At 39.6% G+C, this 25,456-nt stretch overlaps 1 protein-coding gene and 1 long non-coding RNA gene across 5 annotated transcripts; one reads left to right on the forward strand and one right to left on the reverse strand.

Annotated features, from left to right (window-relative positions):
* Positions 1–1,207: 1,207 nt before the first annotated feature.
* On the forward strand, positions 1,208–25,105 carry si:dkey-19b23.10. 4 transcript variants are annotated; one of them, XM_035411883.1, is made up of 14 exons: positions 1,258–1,397; positions 2,424–2,488; positions 16,425–17,484; positions 18,188–18,309; positions 18,424–18,594; positions 18,961–19,141; positions 19,609–19,654; positions 20,403–20,554; positions 20,841–20,944; positions 21,201–21,261; positions 21,803–21,891; positions 22,100–22,231; positions 23,387–23,487; positions 23,590–25,105. In XM_035411883.1, exons 3-14 carry the CDS (start codon positions 16,494–16,496, stop codon positions 23,936–23,938), a joined length of 2,499 nt encoding a protein of 832 aa, XP_035267774.1. In that variant the 5' UTR covers positions 1,258–1,397; positions 2,424–2,488; positions 16,425–16,493; the 3' UTR covers positions 23,939–25,105. The 4 variants fall into 4 exon arrangements, with proteins under 4 accessions (XP_035267777.1, XP_035267774.1, XP_035267776.1 ...); XM_035411886.1 differs by lacking the exons at positions 1,258–1,397; positions 2,424–2,488 and adding an exon at positions 1,208–1,230; XM_035411885.1 differs by lacking the exon at positions 2,424–2,488 and having other exon boundaries at positions 1,272–1,397.
* Positions 11,200–12,891, reverse strand: LOC118224391. Its single transcript, XR_004764630.1, has 3 exons — positions 12,815–12,891; positions 12,463–12,545; positions 11,200–11,429 (listed from the first exon to the last, which is right to left on the reverse strand). It is a non-coding gene; the product is annotated as an uncharacterized LOC118224391 (long non-coding RNA).
* Positions 25,106–25,456: the final 351 nt, after the last annotated feature.

Below are 25,456 nucleotides of genomic sequence, written 5' to 3' on the forward strand. Positions count from 1 at the left end.
ACACAGAAATGTTTTGCCTGCACATAATATGTTCTTGTGTTAGTTCCACTCTAACAGATGTTATGTGAATGAATTAAGATCAGAACGTACTCTATCAAAGTAAAAATTACCCTGTAGGCTAACAAGTTGATTTAACACCAAATAATTTCCTTTGTATGAAATTATCCACTGTAAAAGAATGTGAAAATAAAGCTTTACTGCCAATGTTTGCTCTCAGAGACAGGCAGTGGCTGTAAAGAAATTAGTTTATGTATTTATGCAGACAGGCCATGTCGAGGGAGAGGAAAAGTATCGAGATCCAGTTTACAGGCATATTCAGTTAGGGACTACAAAAGGATATATATATATATATATATATATATATATATATCAATTTTTGTGAGCAGTAGTGAAGCAAACCTGAATCTGGAACATTTTTTGTGTATTGTATGAAGTATTGAGGATTGTTTTATCATGATTTTTTTCACAAACCACTTTTTGATTACAATTTTATTGAAAATTGGATGCATTTCAGTGCTCGGTGACCTTCTTCATTGCTATTTTCAGCTTTATATCCATAGCAACGATTCCAAAAAAAGCTTGGTGACACTGATTCATTAACCATCCTCACTGATGCTTTGAGTGAAGGAAGCACTGGGGGACATAGATTTTCATATGCTGTAGGTAGACATTAATTAGGCATTCCCATTAAAAGCTTGCACTTAAAATGAAGTATATAAGATGGTGTTGTATTTGAAAAAAAAAAGATGAAAAAAATGGCTATACACATATTGACAGACAAACAGACAGACAGAGACAGATAGATATGTTTTATGGACCATGGCAAAACATGACTTAACAAATTAAATATATATGATTGCATGTATGTATACATGTATGTGTGTATTCTGTAATCCACAAATATATAATTATGCCACTAAGAAAATAAATCTGTCTCTGAAAGTAATTTGTTTGGCTAATAAATAAAAATAGCATATTAACATGATTACCTATGCTACTACTAAGTTACTACTGTTTCTACTACTACTATAAATAATAATAATAATAATAATAATAATAATAATAATAATAATAATAATAATAATAATGAGTTTTTTTAATTCATTTATCAGAACATACCAGACCTATTCGGGTTGGCTAAATGTACAACTTGCTACATCCTCCCAAACCGTCGGCGTGATATTTCAGAACGACGACCCGGACACGGCAGCGGATCGGAGCGGGTTTCTGGTAAGCAAAGCACCCATGTCTTGGTATGACAGGTTGAGGTGAGTTTGTGCGCGGGGTAAATGGTTTCGTTATGATCAGGCCCGCTCGCGGCCGCACAGAGGCAACGGGTGCTGTTTAGAAATGAACGTGGGAGAACAAAGGCGGCAGGAATGATTATCGTGATTAAGGTAAAAACACAGATAGCGTGGCATGTTAAACGGGCCTATTTATTTATCTGCTTGTGATTCTGTCTTTCTTTCCTGGAGTCATCCCCTGACGCTTTTCTCGCGCCTATTAATCAAGTTTGTGAGTTTAGTCTGAATTATATTTTTTCCCTTTATCCTCTGTCAATCCATCTCTATACATATAAAGTTTAATAGACATCGTCCTCTATACCGTCTACGAAGGCGATGAAAGGTAAAAAATACGCCTCCGGTACATGCGATGCACAGTCATGCCAGTCTCTCAGTTTTACTGTGTCAGGTTGCCTCGCGCAGGCCTATCAGCATCATCCTTACATTCTTAGTTGCTAGGCGCTGTCTTCGGCTGGGTTTAGTACATTTCTTTTCAGAATATTAAGAATAGCACACACTTTTCATTACTACTTGTCATGATGATATGCTATAGTGCAAGTTGCAGTGAAATGCCTGACAACCAGTTGATCTGCTTATTTCATATTTCATGTGTTATCAGTGTGATGTCTTTCTCAAGATTTCTTTGATGTTGTATACACTATACTACGCTGCAATGTTTCAATTCACATGGAACTGTTTCCTCAGATTGAAACTGCCAACAGAAAATGAATAAGCTATATTAATTGATTATGAAACAGGTGGTGATAATAGTAGTTAATAATGATGATAACTTGGACTATGAGAGCATACTTTGTACCTGCACTTCTGAAAAACATACGAAGAAAAGAAACAGAAACAGAGTATGATAAAAAGAAGGAGAGGTGAAGGCGGGTGCTTTGTCAAACTGAAATTTGGCGTTGAGGTTTGAGTCGGAGCAATTTGGGGTTTTTTTTCTCTCTCTGTTTAAAATGTTTTTTTTTTAATTCTGCCTGGATCACTATAGACAATGGCAATGTGTTTCAGAGTTCACAAATGTGAGTGTGAGTTGTGATCTGACTTACTGACGTACAGACGGACTGACATTCATTTTGTAACTCTCTTTCCTGCTGTCCTTGTCTCAACACCTACCCCCTCCCACAGCCAGACTTACACAAAAAACTTGAAGTGTGCTAGTGCCAATAAGGATAAGGTTGAAGAGCAAAATGGTAAGTCAGTCTGATTATGGAAATTTTTTGTGGTATTTGTTCCAGATAACAAAATTGTCTATAATTTTCAAATGAAGGCCAGTAAAGAGTAGCCTATGTAAAAAAAAAAAAAACTAAAAAAAAACATGCTGACTCTTTCATGTAGCTAGCCTTTAGTTTCAATGTGCGTTGTAGCATTTGTGTGTGTGCAGTTTACTCCCAGAAACATTAGCCTAATTTTTCATATCACGTTACTTCAGTGACCAAGGCTTGATCCTTTTTGTAAAATGAATGTAAAATTAGTGTTATATTCTTACTGTGCTCTGCTCCAGTTTGTGTCAGTTAGCTGTCCACCTGGCCTAGGGCAGCACCCCAGTCCTTCAAATTATACTCTGAATGCTTGTTTCTCTGCATGTTTGGCTCCCATGGGGTCTTTGTTTCTCAAACAAATTATTACATGTCCGGATGCTTCATTCACGTTGCGCCTGACAAGGCCATTTTGGTATTGATTATTCTGGTACTGTCCGGAGTGCAAGGCTCACAGCTCAGGCACAACAGAGTTTCATTAATTACCCTTCATCAGCAGAATTGTAAAAAAAAAAAAATCTAAATTGTTGTTATGATCACTTTAACGAACATCCATAAATCGAAAAAATGTCTGAGTACATGCTTAAGCACTCAGTGTATACCATCGTTATGCATCGTAGTTCAAGTGGTTCCAGTACAGATCTAGATAAGGTCAGGCTCATGTAGGCTCATCGACATTGCAGGTTAGTGATGTACATGTTCAAAATAGCTGGGATTGCTGTCTCAGTTAATGTATATAAATACAACATATTGTATGAAAACAGTTGTGCTGAAACTTTGTTCGGAGTTTGCCTAGTCGGTCAGTTTTCAAAAGGCCATATCTGTCTATTGATTTACCTCTTCAGATAAACGTGGACATGCCTAATGCATGACATAGAAAGAGATCGTAAACCTAAGTGATATGCTACACATATAGAACTTTTTTGTTCACTTATTCACTAGTATTTAATGAACAAATGACTCAGAAAAGTGCAAGCAGGACAAGTGAAAGCTGATGAGGTTGGAGAACACTTTCTGCCCTCTTCTTTTTTCATTGGTCCTCCAATTCATACCACATTCACTTTGTTGTAATTTATTTTTAAGGCTTTTATATATAATTTTGCATGAATCGCTGTTGTTGATAGAGCAGTTAGCCGTGAGAATGTGACTTCATCAGAACGACTGCTTCAGGTATCCTGCTGTGGGGAAAAGTGGAAATTATATTTGTATAATGGGGTGATTGTACTGATTGAAGTGATATTTAGAAGAGTTGCGGTGATTGTACTGAAAATCTGTCTTGGGTACAAGCCATGCCAAAGCTGTAAATCTTTAAAAGGATGAGATGGGTACATGTGAATGGTTTCAGCATCTTTGATGAAAAATATCTCTTGCCTGAATGTGGTTGTAGTATTTGCTGCCGTTTAAATGCAATGCAATCAAACCTGTTTTCTCTCGGTAAAATGTAGTATCCGAGGGGTTTCTGACTCAGCCTCTAGACTGTGCTCTCTTCACTCTTTGTTTCATTGACCTTGGGTCTGAGTTGCTTGCTGCCCAACTGAATTGCTCGTTAAAAAGAAACAGTCGCTTGCGCTGATTCAATATTTTTAGGAAAACCAACTTGAATCCATTATACGGATACATTTCTAAGAATAATTTACACGCCTGTGTAAGAAACAAAGTTGTGATCGAATGTAATTTGTACAAAGGATGCTCGTAGTGAACAGCATGTATTTTCTCGTTTGTTTTTACGGCATCATCGTTTCGTTTGCCGTGCTGGTCTGCGAGTGGACGCACATTGCTGGAATATTTGTGCATTATTGTTGCCAATAACGCACAAATAACTATGTGGTATTACTGTGGAGATAAGTAAATTTAGACTGTGAAAGCTACAAGTCCCCAGGTTATGATGCACCATATTGGAATTTTCAAGACTATGCTTTTGTCTTTCACAAAGCAGAACATAAAGCACCTTTTTAACTCTGAAATGATTTTGTTCAATTAAATTATTGTTGAGCACATATGCTCTGATTCATTTAGCCTCTAGCCTTCTTACAGATATCTGTCAGGCTGTTACCTGACACAAGATGATTCAAGAATGTTTTGGAACATACTGTTTACAGTATGATCATAATAGTCTTGGAACATTTTTTTTCTAAACAACTTTTGTCAAAGTTGCGGAAAAATGTTCAGGGAATGTTCCATGCAAAGTTACTGGCAACATCCCTGCTAGATATCATTTAGTCATGGGTAAGTCTGGGTGTTTGTCACAGATAATGTTGGCTGCAGAGTAGTCGTGGAAAAGTTGTTGAAAATCATGGAAAACAGTGGAAGAAATGACAGAGCAAAAAAAAGTTTTTTTATTATTTTAGATCTCATGAGCTGAAATGTGCAACTGTAGCAGCGGTAACAAGGGCTTGAAGTTTAAAAAAAAAATAGTGGGCCGTAGCCAGCATCTAATTACAAATAGCCTACTACTGAAATACATTGATAAGATGGTGTGTTTCATTTTTTGATTTGGTCCGTCACGGAAAGAAAGAGAATGCTGTTTTACCTTCAACAGAACGTTGTTCAAAATCGGGCATGCTTAAATTGCATTACTGAAATAAAACATGGTTGCTGTGTGTCTGTATTCTCCTTGCTTTGGTACACAATGCTGTACATTGCTAGTTTAGTCATCGATGGAGCGCCTCTTGTAACTGAATGTGCCGTAATAGGGGAAGGAGCACTGGGTGCCAACATTGTTGACGGGCCGTCAGACAACCTATTTCCAACAAATGACAAGGACGGGAATCTTGTTCCCAGCGCATTCCAGAATCTCTGTACATTGTAGCGATTTTTGTTTCTCCCAGCATTCGGCAATATTGTTGAAATGTGTAGGCCTCTTCAAATGACACTGTAGGCTACATTAAGGATGACAGTTACCATCCAAAACTGCCGAAAATCACAAAAAAAACGGAGGAAATTGCGGAAATTGAAAAAAACGGGGAAAATCACGGAATCCGTGACACCCGTGACTTCCTTAACAAACACCCCAGCCATTAGTCATGAGGAAATATGGGGCTACATGTCAAATATATTTTAAAACTATTCTGAATGTACTGAAATGGCACTATTTAACATTGCTTACATCTGTGATAAAATCAACCTGGTTGTCCGCAATCTGTTTTTTAAACAATGTTATAAGACCTTTCCTACAATGTTCCCTGCGTCTTAAAGATGATGTGTATGGATATCTTGAGAACTAGGCAAATGGACATGCTGGGAACATTTATCCAAACTTTACTAATGTTCTCAAAGACTGTTAGGTGGCTTGAGCCCTTTTTTATGAAGCTAGTGGTTAAATAGGCTGATTACACTGAGATGGGCAAGTAAGGAAGTGTAATGTTCTATTTTGGCATTTTGGCCGGGAATGTATCTGTGGATCATTTTTATGTGGAGACATATTAATTGACTGACAGCTGAAACTTTACACCCACCCTCCTCCTCCCCCACCTGAACTCAACTGAAGATTCTTTAATGCCCCCCCCCCCCCCCCCCACCCCGTAAACTCACAGTGCAGTGAACCCAGAGCTGGTTCTGTTGGCATGATAGACGCCGATGACCCCCCTAACCCCCAGGTCCGCAGTCGCAACCCCCCTTCCCTCACTCCCCATCTACAATCGGTAATGGCCCACCCTACAATCACTCCAATCATGCCGATCTCGTCTAAGGTGGCAATAAGGCTAGAGCCATAGCTCAGTGAGCCACGTCTCACTATTCCTGTTTTCTATTATTGTATGTCTGTCATTTCACAATTGTGAAAATTTATTTGAATAAAAAAAAAAGAAAAAGTGATTTTGTGCATATTCAGACCTTTGCTATGGCCTTCATAATTATTTTAGGTGTAGAAAATTTGTATCGAAGTCATAGAACTGAATGAACAGTCTCTGCTGTGTGCAAAGATAGTGCTTTACATTATATCAGAAAAATAAACAAAATACATCTTTCATTGGTAGTGCACAAAATATTTTGCATTCTCATCTCACCATGAAAACTCACTTCTCCAGCAAGGCTTTCTAGAAAGTTCATATTGTATTTCTTTCAGCAATGGCTTCTTATCAGTGCCGTACAGGCCAGTATTGGGGAGTGACCAGGATTTTGTCGTCTCATTCACAATAACCAGTTTTGTCTTTTCCACGTTTGACAGACAGCCTTATTTAGGCAGTGTCTGGGCGGCGTGATTTATCAGCCACTTCTGAATAGTTGACTAGACCACGCCAAAATTCAGTGACGGACATTTTTATACCCTTTATGCCCTTCTGCTGAGCAATGCCAACAATGTCAATCTCCATATCTCCATGTTGCTTTAGAAGTTCCTTTCTCTTCGTGGTTGAATCCGTATTCACATTTCGATACAGGCATTTATCAGATGATCTTATCCAAAGTGGCTTACACAACTTTCAATTTTTACATAGTATCCATTTGTACAGCTGGGTGTATACTGACACAATTCAGGTAAAATACACGGCTCAGGGGTAAAATAGCAGTGTCCTAACTGTGAATCTAACCCATCCTTTATGTTACAGGGCCAGGTCCCAGACCATATACTTCTCTGGAACTGTATGAACCCTATCATCACACACGGACAGAATAATCTTTTTTAAAATCTTTTTTTATTCCCTCATTTGAAAGTAAACAATGTAATTCCCATTTTGGAATGGACAATGATATGTGCAATTATATGCACACACGTGACATTCATTTATGGAACATTGCCAGATCGTATCCATTCCACAATTCCACAGTACTGTAGGAATTATATTATTTGAAGGGAGGAAGAGCACCACACATTTTGTGCCCCACATTTCAAAGGTTTTTTTTTTGCTGCTTCCTTTTATACTGTTATTGCAGTTAATTTCACTGAAATAATTCATTTTAACATCAGCTTCTTTCTTTGCACCATTTTGAAAATCACAAAGGTTCTTTTTTGCTAGATGGCCTTGCTTTACCATTGGTAACATAATGCAATAGCTTTAGTACATTGATAATGAGTAGTGTATAGAAAAGTTGTTGAACACTTGCCTGTGAACTGTATTTCAATGTGTCAATGGCTGGGAGATTCTGAAAACTCATTCACTGGAATCATCGTTATTTGATGTGTCCGTCTGCTGAATTCCAAGTGTCTGCATTTTTTTTGTGCTTGTGCTTTTACAAAAGAATCAGAAAGTTACCAGATATCCCTAAAGATCTTAGGGATGTTAGGCTGTGAGATTGGTGGTGAAAATCAAGGAGAAATTATTTGAATTTTAAAGCTTAGGCTTTCATTTTTCTCATTGATGTGACTGGCAACCGTATTTGATGTTAATGGTGTCACTTGGATTTTAATGCAAGCCCAAAAATAAAAGTCACTTCAATAATATCCACCATTCAGGAATTTTAAAAAGTGCTATGAAGTCTCATAATTGGTCTGTCTGAAGCCAATTATACCTTTGGAGAGTTTATGCCTTCATGCAGAAATGCGTGAAATACTGGAACATATGCCCATTCAATTTCCACTGTGACTGAATTTTAATGCATGTTTAACAATATAATTAATAATCCCTAATATAAATGTAACAGTTTACTCTCTTGCAAAATGTTTCACGGTTGACATGTAAAGGTAATTATGTGCTACACTGTTCACGTTTGAATGGTGTATCTAAAAGACCAAACAGTATTTAAGACTGAGCTAGGTGATATAAACATCCATTATATCTTAACAGTAGGTGTATCATATCATTTAGTTGGATATAATTACTCTTGAATACGTGTCGATAACGAAGTTGTTGTTGAAAACACATCAATATCTGCCATTTGCATAATTTCTTTATAGTGTTTTACCATTTTTTTAGTTTTCTCTAATTAACCAAGCTACCCAAAAATAAAAGTTGCATAATATCTGTGGCCTATATGATGAATCATTTACACAGTAAGAACAAATGAAACCACAAAAAAATTTCATTGTTTTTGAAGAATATACAAAATCAAAAACAATGTACACATAAAAGGTTATGTTTTGGCTTGAACCTACAGCTACAGCAAAAACAGTTCTGAATTTTCTATGGTGGATGGAAATTGTACTCTCTAAATTCTATTCCAGGTTTTAGGTTAATATGCATTGTTTGAGTTCTTGCTGGTATGTCCCATCGCTGTCTGAGATAATGCTACAACATTATAGACTTTATTAATAAAGTTGATGGCTAGGTGATTGTCTTTATAGGAGGTTTTTATAGGACAATCCCTTTTGAAACAGATTGTCAGCAACAGCTATACTGTTAAAAGAAAATGTTATATTTTCAAAGCGGCATGGTAGCCATAGTGGATAAATGAAATCAGAATTATGTTAAAATCCAGTTTCTGGTGCATCAATACAACATGCTTCCAGGTGTTCACTATTGAACATTCAGGATGTCATATTGACTGTATAGTCAATATTGACTGTGAAACCATTGTTGCCTCGAAAAATTTGCTATACTGTACAGCACTGTCTACGGAGCGCAGCAAAGGGCTTAATGCCCATCCTGCTGTCTGTGGCTCACTGATATTGGAATGCGATAGGGCTACATGATTGACATACTTGAAATACACTTAATGTTGTTTTCCATTAATGGCCTTGTAAGTCGATTTGGGAAAATAAATACATTTAAATGTAATTAAGATGTAAAAAAACCTGTATATTTATCTTGTTGGCTTCTACAACAGTATCACCGCAAAACACCACCACTCTCTAGTTTCTGCTTACATAAGCAAATTATGGTATTTGCTGGGATTTTTCTTAATTTTTTTTTTTCAAAAATCCCCGTTCCCTCCCATGCTTTTAACTACCCAAATCTCCATCATGAACCCACAATTCGTTGTTTGTCACCCCTCCCCGCCCTCGCTCATTGCAGTGAGAGAGAGAGAGAGAGAGAGAGAGAGAGATGGAGAGGGGAAAAAAAGTCCAGAATGCTTCTCTGCCTTCCCCCTCCCCTGTATTCTCTCTCATTTTCATGTCCTTTCGTTCATCTGACAGAAAACAAGAGTGCACCTTCTTCCTCCACACTCCTTTTCCTCTCTTACATCCTTTTCTTTTTCTCTCTGACGACTCCAAGGCAGCGATTTGAAGGTATATTCCGGGAGGTTGTGCACAGATCTTAAAGTCCCCCATCTTGGTTAGTGTGTACAACTTTGCAATCAGTGTACAGTTGGACCAGGATCTGCCAATGTGCCCTCTGTGTCTAATCTTGGGAGAGCACAATGTTATAATCTTTTGTTTATTTAAATGGAGCACATACACCCCAGACCCCATCCTTTGAGATCATCAGCCTTTGAGCACTCCCTCACTCGTTTTTGAGCGAGAACCTATGCAAATTGTGAGGTTATCGCCTACTCTTCTCTCAATTATGTGGCACTGTATGTATACTGTACTTACCGTACTCTTACCACGCTATAAGCAGTACTGTCTTGTTTCATTTGAATCTATATATCCTTGACCTGGTTTTGGTGAGTTGGATTTATACCCCTTCGGACATAAACATGCAGACACATACAAGGTTGGTATTAGAACTTCATTTCTATAGGCTACATTTAACTGGAGTTTCAGCCTCCATATGTAAAACATGAATAATGGCTATATATTTATTAATGGGAATTCAAATGTATATACAATGAGCTTTTGGTATTATACAATTTTACTTTTTTTAAAATTTACTTTTATTTAACTTTGCAAATGCTAATTATATACCATAATTACAAGCGCCTTGTGTAAGGACTGATTTTCATATAATTCATAGCAAGTCTCCCCATTTCTTTCAAGGAATACTTCACGTCCTGGCATGTTTAAAATGTTATTCCAGTTTTAGCTTTTTTTTCAGTTATCCCATACGGTCTTTGTGTGCATGGAACGATCTTGTAGATATTTGTATTAGTTTCGGATGGCTTGCTGGCTTTACAATGGTGGGAATTAGGGAATTCTGGGGTTTGTGACCTAAATTAAGAAAACACACTGTGAGTAGCTCCAAATCAAAAAGTGAACGATCCCTTTAAATTGTGAAATTCTCAAACCTCTATTATGTATTGTTGTGCAAGTGTCAGAAAATTATATTACATTAATTATAGTTGGCAGCCAACAAGCTAGAATCAGAGAATGCGTAGAACTTGCTTTCATTTGATAATCATCCTGCACCTGTTTTCAACTGGTTTTTAGGATTATCGAGTATGCAATTTGGGAAAAACATCTCTGCATGTAATCATCTCTTCAAAAAAAAAAAAAAAAAAACTCTTCATTTTATGTAATGACTGTGCTGCTGAATGACGAGTGTTACAGAAATTGTGCAAATACAAGGTCTTGGCTTCCCTTTCATTTTTGTTCTATACAGTAGCTGTCTGGCTACCAATTGCCTGTCAGCCAAGTCACCTTGGACTTAACAGTATCACAGCAAAATGTGATGAATGTTTGTAGGACAAAAATGACATAAATGTTGAAAATATCACATTTTCAGCAGTGTATGTGTATTGATTCATGCCTATCTTTTCCAAAAGAAAGAAAGGTTCCCCCCTAGCAAATGCTCCTTGAAGGTCACTTTCATAGAAGCATGTTTATTTGAAACCTTTATTTGAAAGCATCGCTACAGTTCGAGACAGCGTTTGACTGAATAAACAGGGGAATGAGCACACACAAAAACAGGGCCTGCAAAGACAAAAAAGAACAAAATATAAGGGAGAAGGGCAGGAGTGAAACAACATAAAGAAGCATTTGATTCGGGGCTTGTGTTGAAGATGTTGGTAGACAACGGAAAAGACGGTAAAGAGTGTGTGGGCGAGAGCTGGGGGTACGGAGGCTTCCCTGGCTGACTTCCTTCCTGTTCCTCCGTCTCTGGGTCAACTTCCTGTCAGCTGACTACAGAAAAAACAGAGATTCTCGCTCTAGTAAACAGGGTACTCACATAGACATGCCCACACAGAGAAGTACAAAGACACACACTCACGCAGGCCTACGCACTCTGGAGCAGACCACAAACACTGTGAGTCATTCACCACACGAGATTCAGGCTCTTAAAAAACAATACAGTGCGAAGTACCACATGGAGAACAACAAACGCACTCACACACATGCGCAAACACCCACACACTCAGCTCATATAAACCCAACACCCACACACACACACACACCCATACACACACAAACACACACACGCATGTACACGTACACACACACAAACACACACCCACGCGCACACACACACACACAGACACACACATACACACCTTCCTCGTATACATGTATCTACACACACACATCCGCAAACACTCAAGCACACAACGCTCATAAATACAACAGACACACACACACACCCACGCACAAACACACACACACGCACACACATACACACCCACCTACTATACATGCACATACACCCGTACATACACACACATCTGCAAAAAAACGCTCAAGCACACAACTCTCATATATACATCAGAAACACACACACACACACACATATACACATACACACATTGGACTCACACAAACACATCATTATACTACTACACACACAATGAGAAAAGAAATGTATAAGTGAGTATGAAATGAGGTGACAACTGACTGTCCTAAGAGAAAAATAATCTTCATTTTAAAATTATTTTTGAGTTGTCTTAAAAAGTCACTGTACAATTGCTGAAAAATAAGGAGCTACTTTCAGCAGTACCCCTTTGTACTGTACACAAATTGGTTATACATCAGAAAATTATTGCCCATTAATATTCTACAACTGGCCACCACCTCCCTTACTTGAATTTGGACATTTTTTGTTGCAATTTTGTTGTAAACGTACCTACTAGGCATGTGTTTTATTTAGTTTATGTTGAAAGACTGCAACCTTTTCACCCTACTGATCTCTGATCAGTACCAAACAAAACTGTGAAGTACTCACAGGTTGGTTTCAGATCTGAGATCAGCAGGGAGTGAGCAGAAATCAGCCATTGTCATTCTCTCTGTCTTGTTTCTTAGCTCAGCCTACAGTAAAAACATGATACAAATTTTCATAATACATACAATACTGGCTCTGTCCATCTCCATTTTATCAGTTGATTTTTTTGTGGCTGAATTAAACTCTACATTTTTATTACTGACAACTATTACAATTACAGAACTGGCAAAGAAATAACTGTTGTAGATATTTAAATGCTGGACAGCTATATTGGGCTACACTTCTCAATCATAGACAATATTTCCAGTGTAAATTAAGAATGTGTTATATGGTTCCAATAGAAAATTAAAATTACCACAGTAATGGTAATCCTCTGATGATGAAGGAGTGGATGGCAAGAGCATCTCCACAGTAGCCTGAGAGAGAGGGAGGGAGATATACAGAGAGAGAGTTAAAAAAAAAAAAAAACTATTAGAAACTGATTACTAAGCTGCCGCCATCATCATTGACCAAACTGAGAGAGAGAGAGAAAGAGAAAGAAAGAGAGAGAAAGAGAGAGAGAGAGAGAGAGAGAGAGAGAGAGAGAGAGAGAAGGATCAGATACAAGAGACAGAGGCAGTATGGGAGATCTGTGACTATTTGTTTGCCCCAGGATGTGGTTTTGAATTAGGGGGGTGGTGGTGAGGTTGTCTCTGTGACAACTGGAAAATGACTCTTTGATACCCCACACCTGTTACTGAATTAAGTGTGTGTGTGTGTGTGTGTGTGTGTGTATGTCTGTGCTAGTGTGTGTGTACAGTATGTATGGTTCTGCACACGTATGTCTGTCACGTGAGTGTATGCGCATGCTTTGGAGTCAAAGAGAGGGTGAAAGTGCAAGATTGACTTCATTGCGTTTGTCAGTCATGCCAATAGCTCACATTTGCACTGATGGAGAATACAGAGAGACAAAAAGACACAAAAACAGAACTCAGCAAGAGGCACGGGTAGGAGAGAAAAGAAACAGGTGAGTGAAAAACAAATAAGGCATTAAGGGAAAGTGACAAGATGAAAAATGAATGCTAATGAAGAAACAAACATAGATTTAGACTAGACATAGACTTAAAAAAGGGAGAAAAACAGAAGAAACTGGGTATTGGGAACTATGTATATGTTTGAGAGAGAGAGAGAGATACCCTGATGGTTGTATCAGTTTTTTTTAATGTTATCAACCTCAGGGACCTATGAACTATCGTATTTAATCATCGCTCCATCTCTCAAACCATAGTGTGGCCTATTTAGATTGTTACAGAGAAGGAAATGACAGAGAAAGAGATGTAGGTTCTCTTTGATGCTTTTCGTGTTGCAGGTCGTCTGCATTTGTCCCTCATAAGACTGCTACAGTGAAACGCTAAACCTTTTCATTGCTGTAGAACCGTTGGCAGGTAACAGATTTTCAGACCTTTTTACTGGAAACGCGTAGTAAAGTGACTCTGTGATCCTATACTTTTCCATGCTTGTGATTGCTTTTTAGTTCATAAATGTGTTCTTAAAACTTATGGCTGGGTGAATGCAGTGTTTCAACACGCTATTGAAATGCATCGTTTGGATCACAGCTTTTCAACCTGCTCTTAGGGGTTTCTCTGTTTGTGTCATAGACGCATTTAAACATACCCGGAGGTACTAAGTCGGCAAAATATTCACTGTGTTCCCAAGTTTCTTCCAAATTGTGCATTACAAAGAAACTGCAAAACTGATTTAATTCTCAGCATTTCCTAACAGCTCATTGGTCAGGTAATTGAAGGTAATAATGCGTTCAGACCATAGAAATATGTCATCTTTATCATATATAAAATCAATCATATCAAATGTGTCATATGTCACCTCTAGCCATGTATACCACAGGTTGGATAACACGCTACATAATTAGGGTTTTAACCCTCATATTGTGTTTGGGATCAATTTGTCCCCATTCAGTGTTTGACATCTCTTAAAAACCGGTTTACCTTATTTTTTCATCTTGTGGGTGATACTGGTGGCACTTTCCCATGCAGCTTTCAAACCTCAGGCTCTAAAATTAGACGTCTCTTACAATTCTTTATTATTTAAAGATATAAAGCAAGTAGTCTACCTTAAGAAGGCGCCAAAAAAAGTGTCCAAATTTTTATATCACGATCATTTTATGTCAGTTTAAACAGCTTGGGTCAATTTGAACCCTAAACATGAAAGGTGACATAAAATTTCAGCATAATAGTCAGTAGTGTGTTTAGGCTGATAGAAATGGCTGTTTGATTGCTGAGGAGAGGAATGCAGTTTTCAGTTTAATGTGCACTGCTATTCCAGCCATAAGATTATGCACTAAAGGTAATGTGTATTCTGTAAAGGCTGCCCAGGTCTGATACAGTGCTCCGCATGTGATTAGGGCCTCAATATTTGTATCTGACTTATAAAACTCTTTATAAAACTTGCTTTTAACTATGTGTATCCTTATTTATACAGTTGAATTGTTGTGTTATAATGGTCATTGTATTAAATGCTTTTTATAATGCTTTTATGCTACTTCTAGATTGCATGTCTGGATTGTAACTTTCCACGCATTCTTTGTTTCATTTTTTTAAATTTTATTTTGAAAAGCGCTTTGAACGGCATGCAGAAAGCACACTATGTAAATAAATGTATTATGTGAAATTTGGGAGCCAAGTGAATCTGTTGTATAATTAATATCTTTATATAGATACCATGTATCCAAACTAAATGTGTATGACTAGACATTGACAGTTATGAGACCAGTTCATTTCAACAAGGCGTATACCATTATATGATGGAATGAATATAGTGACTAGACTGTAGGCTATTGTCTGGCCTATATTACCAGTGTAATGGAATATAGTAACTGGTCTCTATAATGTCATTGCATTAGGATATCACAACTGGTCAGCAATGCCAGTGCAGTAGGATATAATGACTGATGTCTGTAATATACAGTAAGTGCTAAAGAACAGAGTGATTGCTTTGTAAAACCAGTGCTTTTTAATAAATGTAACAGCTTGTTCAGTTCAGTAGAAGATGATTTGTGTTACTATATAAGTACAGCGTGGTTAACAATTTACAGTTAATCATGTTAAAAATGAACATTCATATGTGGTCATATGAATGCAGAAACGCACGCACACACACACACGCTTACACACATTCACCCATGCACACACACACACACACACACACACACACAGATACACAAGTTTGCACAGATTGTCTGCAAGTACTGCAACAAAGACTCTTAAAAACAACAATTCATGCTGTACAGTAAGGGCTTTTGAGGGCAACTCAGGCAGAACTCAAATAAAACCAGGACATTCACAAGTTTGAAGGAATGTAATGATATAAATCAAGGAGGAAAATAGTCTAATAACTGGTCCCAAGCATACTTAAAATAGTTGGATGCTGTTGTTTTGTTTTCAGGTACAGTTCAAGTACATTTGGCCTCTTGAGGATATTGCACTTTTTGTCATTGGTAGTGTTACAGTATCATTATTTAATAAGAAAGCTATGCAAGCTTCATAGTCTTTGACTCCCAAAGTAAATCTGAATAATTTAGTCCATATGAACAATGAAACAGGCTAAGTGTGGTACCTTTTCTGTGTGCGTGATCAATGCTGGTCTGCTGCTTATTGCCATTATACTTTCTTTTTCATCAAATTTTATTCTATATCTATTTGAACTATTATGGTGATTCACATCGAGGTGCTGTTCTATTTCCAAGTCCCATTGAATTAAAAAAACATGGGGTACAAGTAGTTTCCAGGCTCAACAAGGCATTTAGCTGTACTAAACAATTGTCAAATAATTATAGTGAAGTGGATATACTGCTGATATAGCTCCTTCACTATGAAATATGGTTACACCATATTGCATATTGGCAAGCATTCTGAAAACTCCCCCATCTCCATCTACAGTTTTCTTTTCTGTTATTTTTCCCCTTTCAGATGAACAGGGCCATGTCTCTACTGCTGACTGCCCATTGCTTCCATTAGAGGGCACTACGGAAAGCTGCAATGGGGGACCGCGCAGCAGTCGAGCCCCAGGATCACTCTCCTTTCCAGGGGCTGTATTTTCCCCTGGCTGAGGAACAGCGGTCAGGGCAGCACTTCTGCAGTGACTCCCTGAAAGAGCTCGGGCAGTTTGGGGCCACGGCAGAGAGCAGTGACCCCCACAGTCATCACAGCGTGAGCTGCAGCAGCGTCGGCAACGCCGGCCTCGTCCGCGGTGGGCGGAGCTCCAGCGCGTGCACGCCTGAGGACGACAGGAGCGCCAGCGGTTGGATTAGCCCGTCTCTCGTTCACGCGCAGGCGGACGTCAGTGCAGGGAGATTTGGGGGCGGGCCGGGAAGAGGCCTTTTTCAGAGCGAGGGGTACCTGGCAAAGTGGCACCCAGCTCACCGCCACCAGGGAAAATTCGGGAGAGGGGCAGGAGCTTGTGAACAGAAGCTGGATTCCTTCACGGAAGCATTTGCTAGGCGCTCACCAAACATGCCCCCAGTCCAAAATGGAGGCCGGGGAGGCATCTTCAGTACCATTTCCGGACTTGTAGTGGGCGGAGTTAACGGTAGAGTAGACGCAACAGGGACGGTAACAGACTCCTCAGCGCCTCCCCCTCCTCTCCTCCTCAGCCCCCCGCCGACCCCGCTCTCCTTACCCCCTCTCTCCCCGCCTCGACGCTCGCACTTTCCGGCTGTGGAGGTCACGCAGTCGATGCAGCTGATGCAGGCTGACGTGCCTTGCAGCGCTGCGCAGTTCTGCGCTAGTCTGCAGACGTACTACTCCCAGTCGCTTATGCAGCCCGCCCACTCTCCTGGCCCCATCCTGGCTGGAAAATGCTCTCCCTTGGACTGGGTGCCACACTCAGATGACCCAATGGGGAATGGAGACTCTTCATATCCACACCTCCAGGACAAGGACTCTGACCCCGCCTTGATTTACCCTGGAGAGGAAGAGTACGGCCTGAGACACACGGCCTTCAATCACCAGGAGGTCTTCAGGAGCACAGGTGCTGACTGAGCAGGGCGGGGCTGTGCTTTTCTAACTGAAATGCTCCCTACTGAGCCATTTCTAGCTGGACCAAACCTAGACAGATAGTATTTCTGCCAACCTATCAATGCTGTGTTTTCTAGTATTCTAAACTTGTCTATTAAACACTGAATGCATGTGGTGTATTCATAATCACGTCTACGCTACCTGTCAAAGGTTTTTGTATACTTGTGTTTTTGTACTCTGTTTTAGTGAAATTTAAGCAGTTTAACTGAGTAAAATCGAGCTAGTTTGGGATGAACTGATCAGAAACGTCAAAGTGAAACAACCCACACGTGTAGCACATCTGTGGGAACTTCTACAGCAGTGTTGGGTGTGAACATCCTGAACCATATGGCTGCCCTTGACAAAAAATGCCATTAATATGCTTTGCAGTTATTACTGCACTAAGTGGCTATTTTGATTAATCTAAGATTTAGATTATTTTGTTTTTTAATTTAGTAAAATAAGCAGTGGTTATTTGTGGGTGTACTAAATGTCTGGTTATGAATACTTCCTTCTTATTTTCATATGGATGTAACATTGACCACAGATACCAGAAAAAGCCAACAACTTTCATTTTGTAAACCAGAACCTTTGATTACTTAATTGGATATACAAAATATTTAGAAAAAATAGCAAATATTTTCCTTCTTTAAACCTTACTCTGTTTCTGCCCTCAGATGCATGCAACCTTCAGACCCCTCTCAGCTCCCCCCAGGGCCAGTACCCACAATCCTCTGTGTCATTCCAGCCAGATCACAATCCCACATCCTCCACAGATCATGTGACCTCCTGGAGCCAGGTCAGCTCACAGTACATACCACTGGTCACTGTTTTTTTTACTGGGTTGAGGATAGGAGTCTGATATTGACTAACTGACTGACTCTCTGCTCTAACTCTGTCCCTCTGTGTGCAGGAGGCTTTAGACAGAGGTCTACCCTTGACCCACAATCATCCCTTACCCCCCTGCTCCATGCTGTCACTACCCCACCCCCAAAGTGATGAGTTTAGGCCAGGGGATGGGGACAAGCAATATTTTGGGTCTCAGGCAACAGTAAGAGGAGCACAATGTACCACAAAGGTGAAGGTAGGCACCACTCATTCCCTTAAGATTAGTTTGCCTGACACCTAGTGGAAGGCAGAGGAACTTCAGGCACTTCTTTAGTCTGTAAGGCAGGGGCGTCAAACTGAAACCCTTGGGGGCTGCAGTGTCTGTGGGTTTTTGTGGTTTCCTTTCAGTACACTGCCAATTGAGGCCTTGAGAACAAGATATGTGGTTTTCTAGCCAATAAATGACTTAAATGAACCACTGGTGCCAAAAACACCTTGAAAACCAGCTCACACGGCAGCCGTCCAGGACTGGAGTTTTACACCTGTGCTGTCTAGCATGCTTTCACAATAAGGACCATGCCCCTTACCCATCTCTCTCTCTCTTCTTTGACAATTCTCTCAGAACGGATCTTATCTGAGCTACACCGGGCTCCCTTTCCAAAGCATCCTGCAGATCGGGAGAGCTCCGGAGGCACCTAGAGCGCCCCCCCACTACAGCCCCCGCCCCATGCTGAACCCCATCCGCAGGGGGACTGGGCTCTATTGCAACCTGCTGCCCCTGTCCTACCTGCAGTCTCATTTCAGTAAGTGAGCCCCTGCTGTAAGTGAGCACACCAAGCCCGTGTCTATGGTGAAATAAGGAAATAATACAACACCCTGTTTACAACATATTGGCACATTCAGAATGTGCAGGACAGTTTAGTTGAGGTTAATGCTTTGCTCAAAGGGTTTAGCAACTATATAGTTGAACTCAATTCCACATTAGACTGAATGCAATGATATTCCTTCGCCTAGAGCTCTCACCAGTGTACAATAGGTCTCCTGTCCAAGGTGATTAAATATATGAACATTTAAAATGTGTGGCATTCATTGGCCATCACTATATACCAAAGGTTATATATCTTGGTATAGGGGTCATGCAGCAGGATTTGAGCCGGCAGCCCTGAACCTGGGGAAATGTAGAGGTGACATATAGTGCTGCATGCTGTGCTGTCTCTGTGGGATGATATACAGTGCTTAGTATGGATCGACACTTTGTGTGAATTATCAGGTGACCAGCAGAGCTCGTGGCCTGAAGAGAACTGCCTCCCACTCCCGTAAGGACCTGTCTGTGTCTGTCTTATCCCTTCTGCACCGCCTGTGTTTCTGTTGTGCTCCCACATTAATCACTGCCGTAATATATTCTTTATTTGCACAGAGAACATGAGTCTCAGCTAGATTAGATCTCAGATATTACCGGCATTCAGTTCTATTTTGGTATATGAGTTCTTCTGCTGCTTCTCAATGTGGCACACCACATTCTTTTTAGAAGTCTCGTATAGAGGCCACATTTTCTACGTACTACATATAAAACAACACATGAATAAAATGTATCATGCTTGTGTAAGCAAAGTAGTTGCTTGCTTAAAATATGGACAGCTGATATGTTGCCATTTGGTGTGTAGATGGCGTTTTGGATGGAGCCTAAATTTTGAATGCATCTGAATAGTACTTTTCTTCTCAGAGGACCAAAAAGTTAGGTGGCCTACATTTGAGCCTTAGGCTACTGGTTTTTACATGGCTTTAGTGTGTGGTATTTAAACTGATACTGTGTCCTAGTCTGCATCGATGCATCTTCAACCCATTGTCTTTCGTTCCACTCTCACTGCTTTATTCTGTTGCCCCACATTTATCTGTTCCTCTTTGTCTGTATGTGAGCATCTCCGCAATAAATTCTAGTATACACTCTGTTCTATTTATAACCTGTATTTGTTTCTCAAATGTAGGCCATTTACTAAACCTTTATTTTTACTGAACACAGAATTGCTCAGTAATGTTTACCTCCCTCCCTCCCCTCCCCCTTAGTCAGGTGAATGTGGGCCCAGAATTCCAGGCCGAGGTGCCGCAGTTTCCGGAATGCAGGTCCTATGACCATTGGCTGGAGGAATCTCCAAAGGAACAGTTGTTATGGAAACCTTGGGATGACCTGGAAGAGAGCAATGATCTACAGGAACAAGGTGGGATGTACAGCACTAATCCAGTGTAGGGTGTGCACGTACTGTATACAATTATATTAACAAAACTACAGCACTTATTGTACGCTCATCCATCCATTGTCTTAAGTATAGCCAAGTGTAAGGTTGTGATATATTGCATATTACCAGTTTCAATGCAAGACGATGGATGATTGCACAAAATGTGTTGTGGTTTGTGTAATCAGAAAATGTATTTGTTTAGATAAAGGTCTGTACGGAGTCACTGTACAGCATGGTGTGTAAAACTTCCTCTTTTTTTGTGTATCAGTGGAGAACCTTCTGGATCTGTGCAGTTCCAGTGCCATGCCAGGAGGGGGCACCAACCTAGAGCTTGCCCTGCACTGCCTTTCCCGTTGCCAGGGTGACATGCTGGTGAGGAGTCACAGAGAAACATACTATTCATACTGTTCATGAAACCACTTACTCATTTCCACTCAGTTTATGAGCTCGTCCATCTGTTTATTATCACAGTAAATTAGTTTACTGATCGTTCCTCACTGAATGACTTTATTTCACTTGACTCGACTGCATTTTATGTATGTAACTAGATATTGTCTCATGGCTTCCATTTGCTACACTTTCCCTTTCTGCATTAATCTCTCTACCCCCCCCCCCCCCTCTCTCTCAGGCTACTGTGGAGATGCTCTTGCTGTCCACTCCTTCATCATCAGAGGATTACCATTACTGTGGTGATTTTTCATTGTCTACTGGAACCAGATATAGTACATTATTAACTTACACTGGAAATATTGTCCCTGCCAATTGTTTTCCCTGGAAATTGACCAGAACCTCTTAACATGATCTGAAACCCTATACCAATTTAATAAAAGCAACTGGATGCCTGAAAACAGTGAGGAAAGAGATTCCTGTCAGATTAACTGATTTTGGATGTTAATGTAATTATCATCTTCTAGTGCAATTAATGGTTTCCTGAATGAACCTTTACAGACTGTCCAGTATTGGAAAAATATAAATGTATTACTGTATTGGCATTATTGTAATGTTGTCCAATTGCCACAACAATGAGAGAATAGTTGCCTTAGACATAAAACTATCCATTGTAAGACTTTGTGACTTAACACGGCCTGTTTTTGCATTACATTTTGAACGATGGATCTCTTTTATGCATTTACAATCATACGGTCACTGATGTATTCTAATAGTTGAGAATTTGTCTAAAACTAGAACGTATCCCTCTCTCTCTCCCTTTCTCTCTCAATGTCTGTATAGGTAGTGACGTCTGGATGCTGAGTGAAAAAAGAGTATTTAATAAAGCATTTGGCACCCACAGTAAAGACTTCTCCCTGATCCAAAAGATGGTACACTTCTTTTTTTTTCTTATTCCACCTTGTTAGTGAGCTTCTGAATTCTTGCACTTGTCTCTTATGCTTCAGCAGAAGTGCTAGATTTAGAAATCTAATAAATGCCTATCATCAGTTTTTGCGCTGTGTTGCTGTATAAGTAAGTGTCTGTGTGTGTGTGTGTGTGTCTGTGTGTGTATGTTTGTGTGTGGGTATGTGTGAACAGGTAAAGACAAAGAGTGTGTCCCAGTGTGTGGAGTTCTATTACCTCTCCAAGAAGATGCTGGAGCAGCAGCGGAAACAGCAGGAACGAGAGAAAGTGGCGAAGGAGGAGAGGAGCGGTGTGGCGGAGAGCAGCGTGAGGCCCGCTCGTCTGTACTGCCCCTGCTACTGGTGCTGGTGCTGCTGTTGTCATCAGTAACCCCGCGTAGCGCTGCAGCCCACCTGTGTCTGTTTCGCTGCTCACCGTCCCCGGGGGCACCACGTCCGTCCGTCCGCTGTGCCCGTTCCGTAGTTTCAGATGTGCCGCGTCCTGCCGCTTTGCATAATTGACAGTGCTTGGCACCAAGTGCTTTTTTTTCTCTTCGAGGCAAGATTAAACACACCTCCACTGTGTGCAGAAATAAGAGTCAGTTAACGGTACTGAATATTTAAATGAGTGCCCTTTCCGGAACTTTTAGTTTTAATGTTGCCTTCTGGGCAATATGAATTTTTGAAAGTATGAAAATATCACATGGCCAATGCAGCTGCTACTGCTGAATTTATGTATGCTTATCATCTATTTTTAATAGTCTAGTTTTGATTTTTTTTTTTGTCAGGGTTCCCATGCTTCTTGAAAAAATGTTGAAAGTCAGAAAACTTCCCCATATTAAATAATTTATAAATCGATCCTGAATCAGTATACACATTTTGTTGAAATTGTTGGGGTTTGGATTGGATTGGGTGTAAAAGCACTGATCCTTGAACATCAATGAAATTAAGGGATATTAATACCATGTTTATAATGTTTTGCTGGTGGTCTGCAACACTCTTATATAGTCCAGGGTTCTTGAATATGAGGGAGTTAGACCTTTAAAAGATTTGTGAATTGCTTTTGCGACGTGTGGGAACCCTAGTTAGCATTTCAATGGAAGATAATTTTATTAAATATTATGAGAAAGCTCAATTTCTACTGAAACTTAAATCTCCACTAATAGATTGGGAAACATTCCTGGACAAATTGGTAAAGTCTTACCTGAGGCATCCAATGAAAAATTGTGAAATGGAGATAAATAAGATTGTTGGGTTTACAGGAATATTGCTTAAATGGTGCAATCTCAGTATGTGTTTGTGTTGGCTGGTTCTATTTGTGCTATTTCTATTTGTGATTAGTGTGAAATACCTTGCTACAGCACTAGTTCCAGTGGAAGCCCTCTAATACTCTTTTGAAACATTAGTGTCAACTGCTAATTGAATCAAACAGGGATATAGCTTTACAAATGACTGTTATTGTCACTGTTGTTTTTTTTCACAGCTGGTGCCCATCCCTCACTCACTGGGAAAACCTTTAATGATGGAGGAGCCAATTCTAAGCCCCTCACTGGCTACAAACTTCCCGTGCAAACAGTGTGGAAAGTGAGTATTACCAATCCAGTTTTAGAATTCAATTTGGAATCCTCCTGTCTCCCTTATATTGATCTTATATACCCTCCCCCCAAACCCCCCCCCCCCCCCCAGGATGTTTTACAAGATTAAAAGCCGCAACGCTCACATGAAGATCCACCGGCAACAACAGGAGGACTGGAGGGAGCGACCACACCCAAGCCAGATCCTCACCCACAGTCTCACGCAGAATATCCCCCAAAATCAGGCCCGGCTGGCTTTCCTGCAGGCCCCCAACAACCACATCAGCAACATCAACAACGCCAACCATAACACCGCGCCTAACGCCACTGCCCTCCCGCTCTTTCAAACCTGGGACCCCTTTGATTTGACCTCTGACCCCGGCACCTTCTACTACAACTCAGAAGGGAAAGTAGTGCTTGGTGTGGCGGGAGCACCTAAAAGCCAGATTCACTGGCAATAGCTTCCTTTACTGTTGTCCTTTCCCTCTTCCAGTGTGTAGCATATCCACTGCATGGATTACTTTCACCATTAGATTTACCAGTTTTCATCAGAAATGACAGTGAACTATTGCCATTTTATATTTTTCCACACAGTAAAAGATCCTGCAATGAAGGTCTTTCATATAAAAAGATTTCAATATCAATGAAGCTTTGTGTTTTTAAAAAGTTTAAATAAATGAATAAATGAATAAATAAATAAATGTCAGTAGCACATAGTACCTACACTGCCCTGTGGATTGAACAGCCAGGTGAGCCAGGCGAGCAGCGTTGCTTCATTCCACAGCCTGTGTGGCTTGGTCTGTCTAACTCAGTAACCTCTGCTTTCAAGTGTTTCTTCAAAAGTATTTACAGGCTTTGCTTCCAAAATCTGAAGCTTTGTGGGGTGATACAGACATACCTGAAAGTGTGGTAGATAGAGAGCGAGGGCTGTGCATTGAATGAAGTGAGAAATAAACAACCTTCCTTGGCACATCTGTACATATCATTAGAAAAAAGAAAATGGTGGATCCAAAAATTATCTTCCCAAACAATCTGTGAAAAATACTCGGAAATAATACCCAGCATTTTATCTCTCCTGTGAAATTAAAAAATTGTGAGACACAACTGGCACAACTGGAATTCTTACAGGTGAAAATTAATTTTTTAAAAGCAACTTATTATCATTGGGTCCCGTTATCTATATTTGGCATTATTCAGTTGTGTTTACTGAACATATCTATATTATATATGTAATTTGTGTGTTATCCTTTTTTTTGGAAAAATAAAACATTTTAACCTATCATAATTCAATATATTATATAATGCACTGTAGTGCACACTGTTGTATGATTACGAAGCAAAAATAAGCAATTTGTTAAAATTTGTGGTTTAAGTAAACCAAAAACTAACAACACAAGAGTATTTGACAAGAATGAGGGGAGAGAGAGAGAATGAGACCGAGAGAGAGAGAAGGAGAGAGCGAGATATTTGTGCAATTCTGGGTTTAGTTTAATGCTTTTAAATACATTTTCAGCCTTGTACATTATGATGTGCCTAATATCCTGAGAACATTGAATTCTTAACATTGTGTAACATTACACAACCTGTAGAGAAACAATGAAAACAAATAAATATTTATTTTTCAATTATGCGTTGATGCTCTTCATTATCTTCAGTCCTTCGCTCAGAGTAGCTTTTCTGTCAGCGCATAACATTTTCCTGGTATTTTTATGGCTTATTAGCCAAGTTATTGTCAGCATAACTGAGCCAGTCACCACATCTCATTCTGGTGTACAGTAGATAAATGCAGTTATACTTTTATCAAGATATATAGTTATATAGTGGTTCTGTGGTAGCTCATTAAAAAAAATATCTTCATGGTATACGGTTAGTGTATTTTAACTGAAACTACAACCTGAAGATAAACATATAAATTCAAGCAGGTTCATGGTTAAATAAATATGTGTGTATTTTATGAGCATCTCATGAAATCCCGTGAA

This window comes from Anguilla anguilla, chromosome 3 (assembly GCF_013347855.1).
Source record: "Anguilla anguilla isolate fAngAng1 chromosome 3, fAngAng1.pri, whole genome shotgun sequence".
Lineage (NCBI taxonomy): Eukaryota > Metazoa > Chordata > Actinopteri > Anguilliformes > Anguillidae > Anguilla > Anguilla anguilla.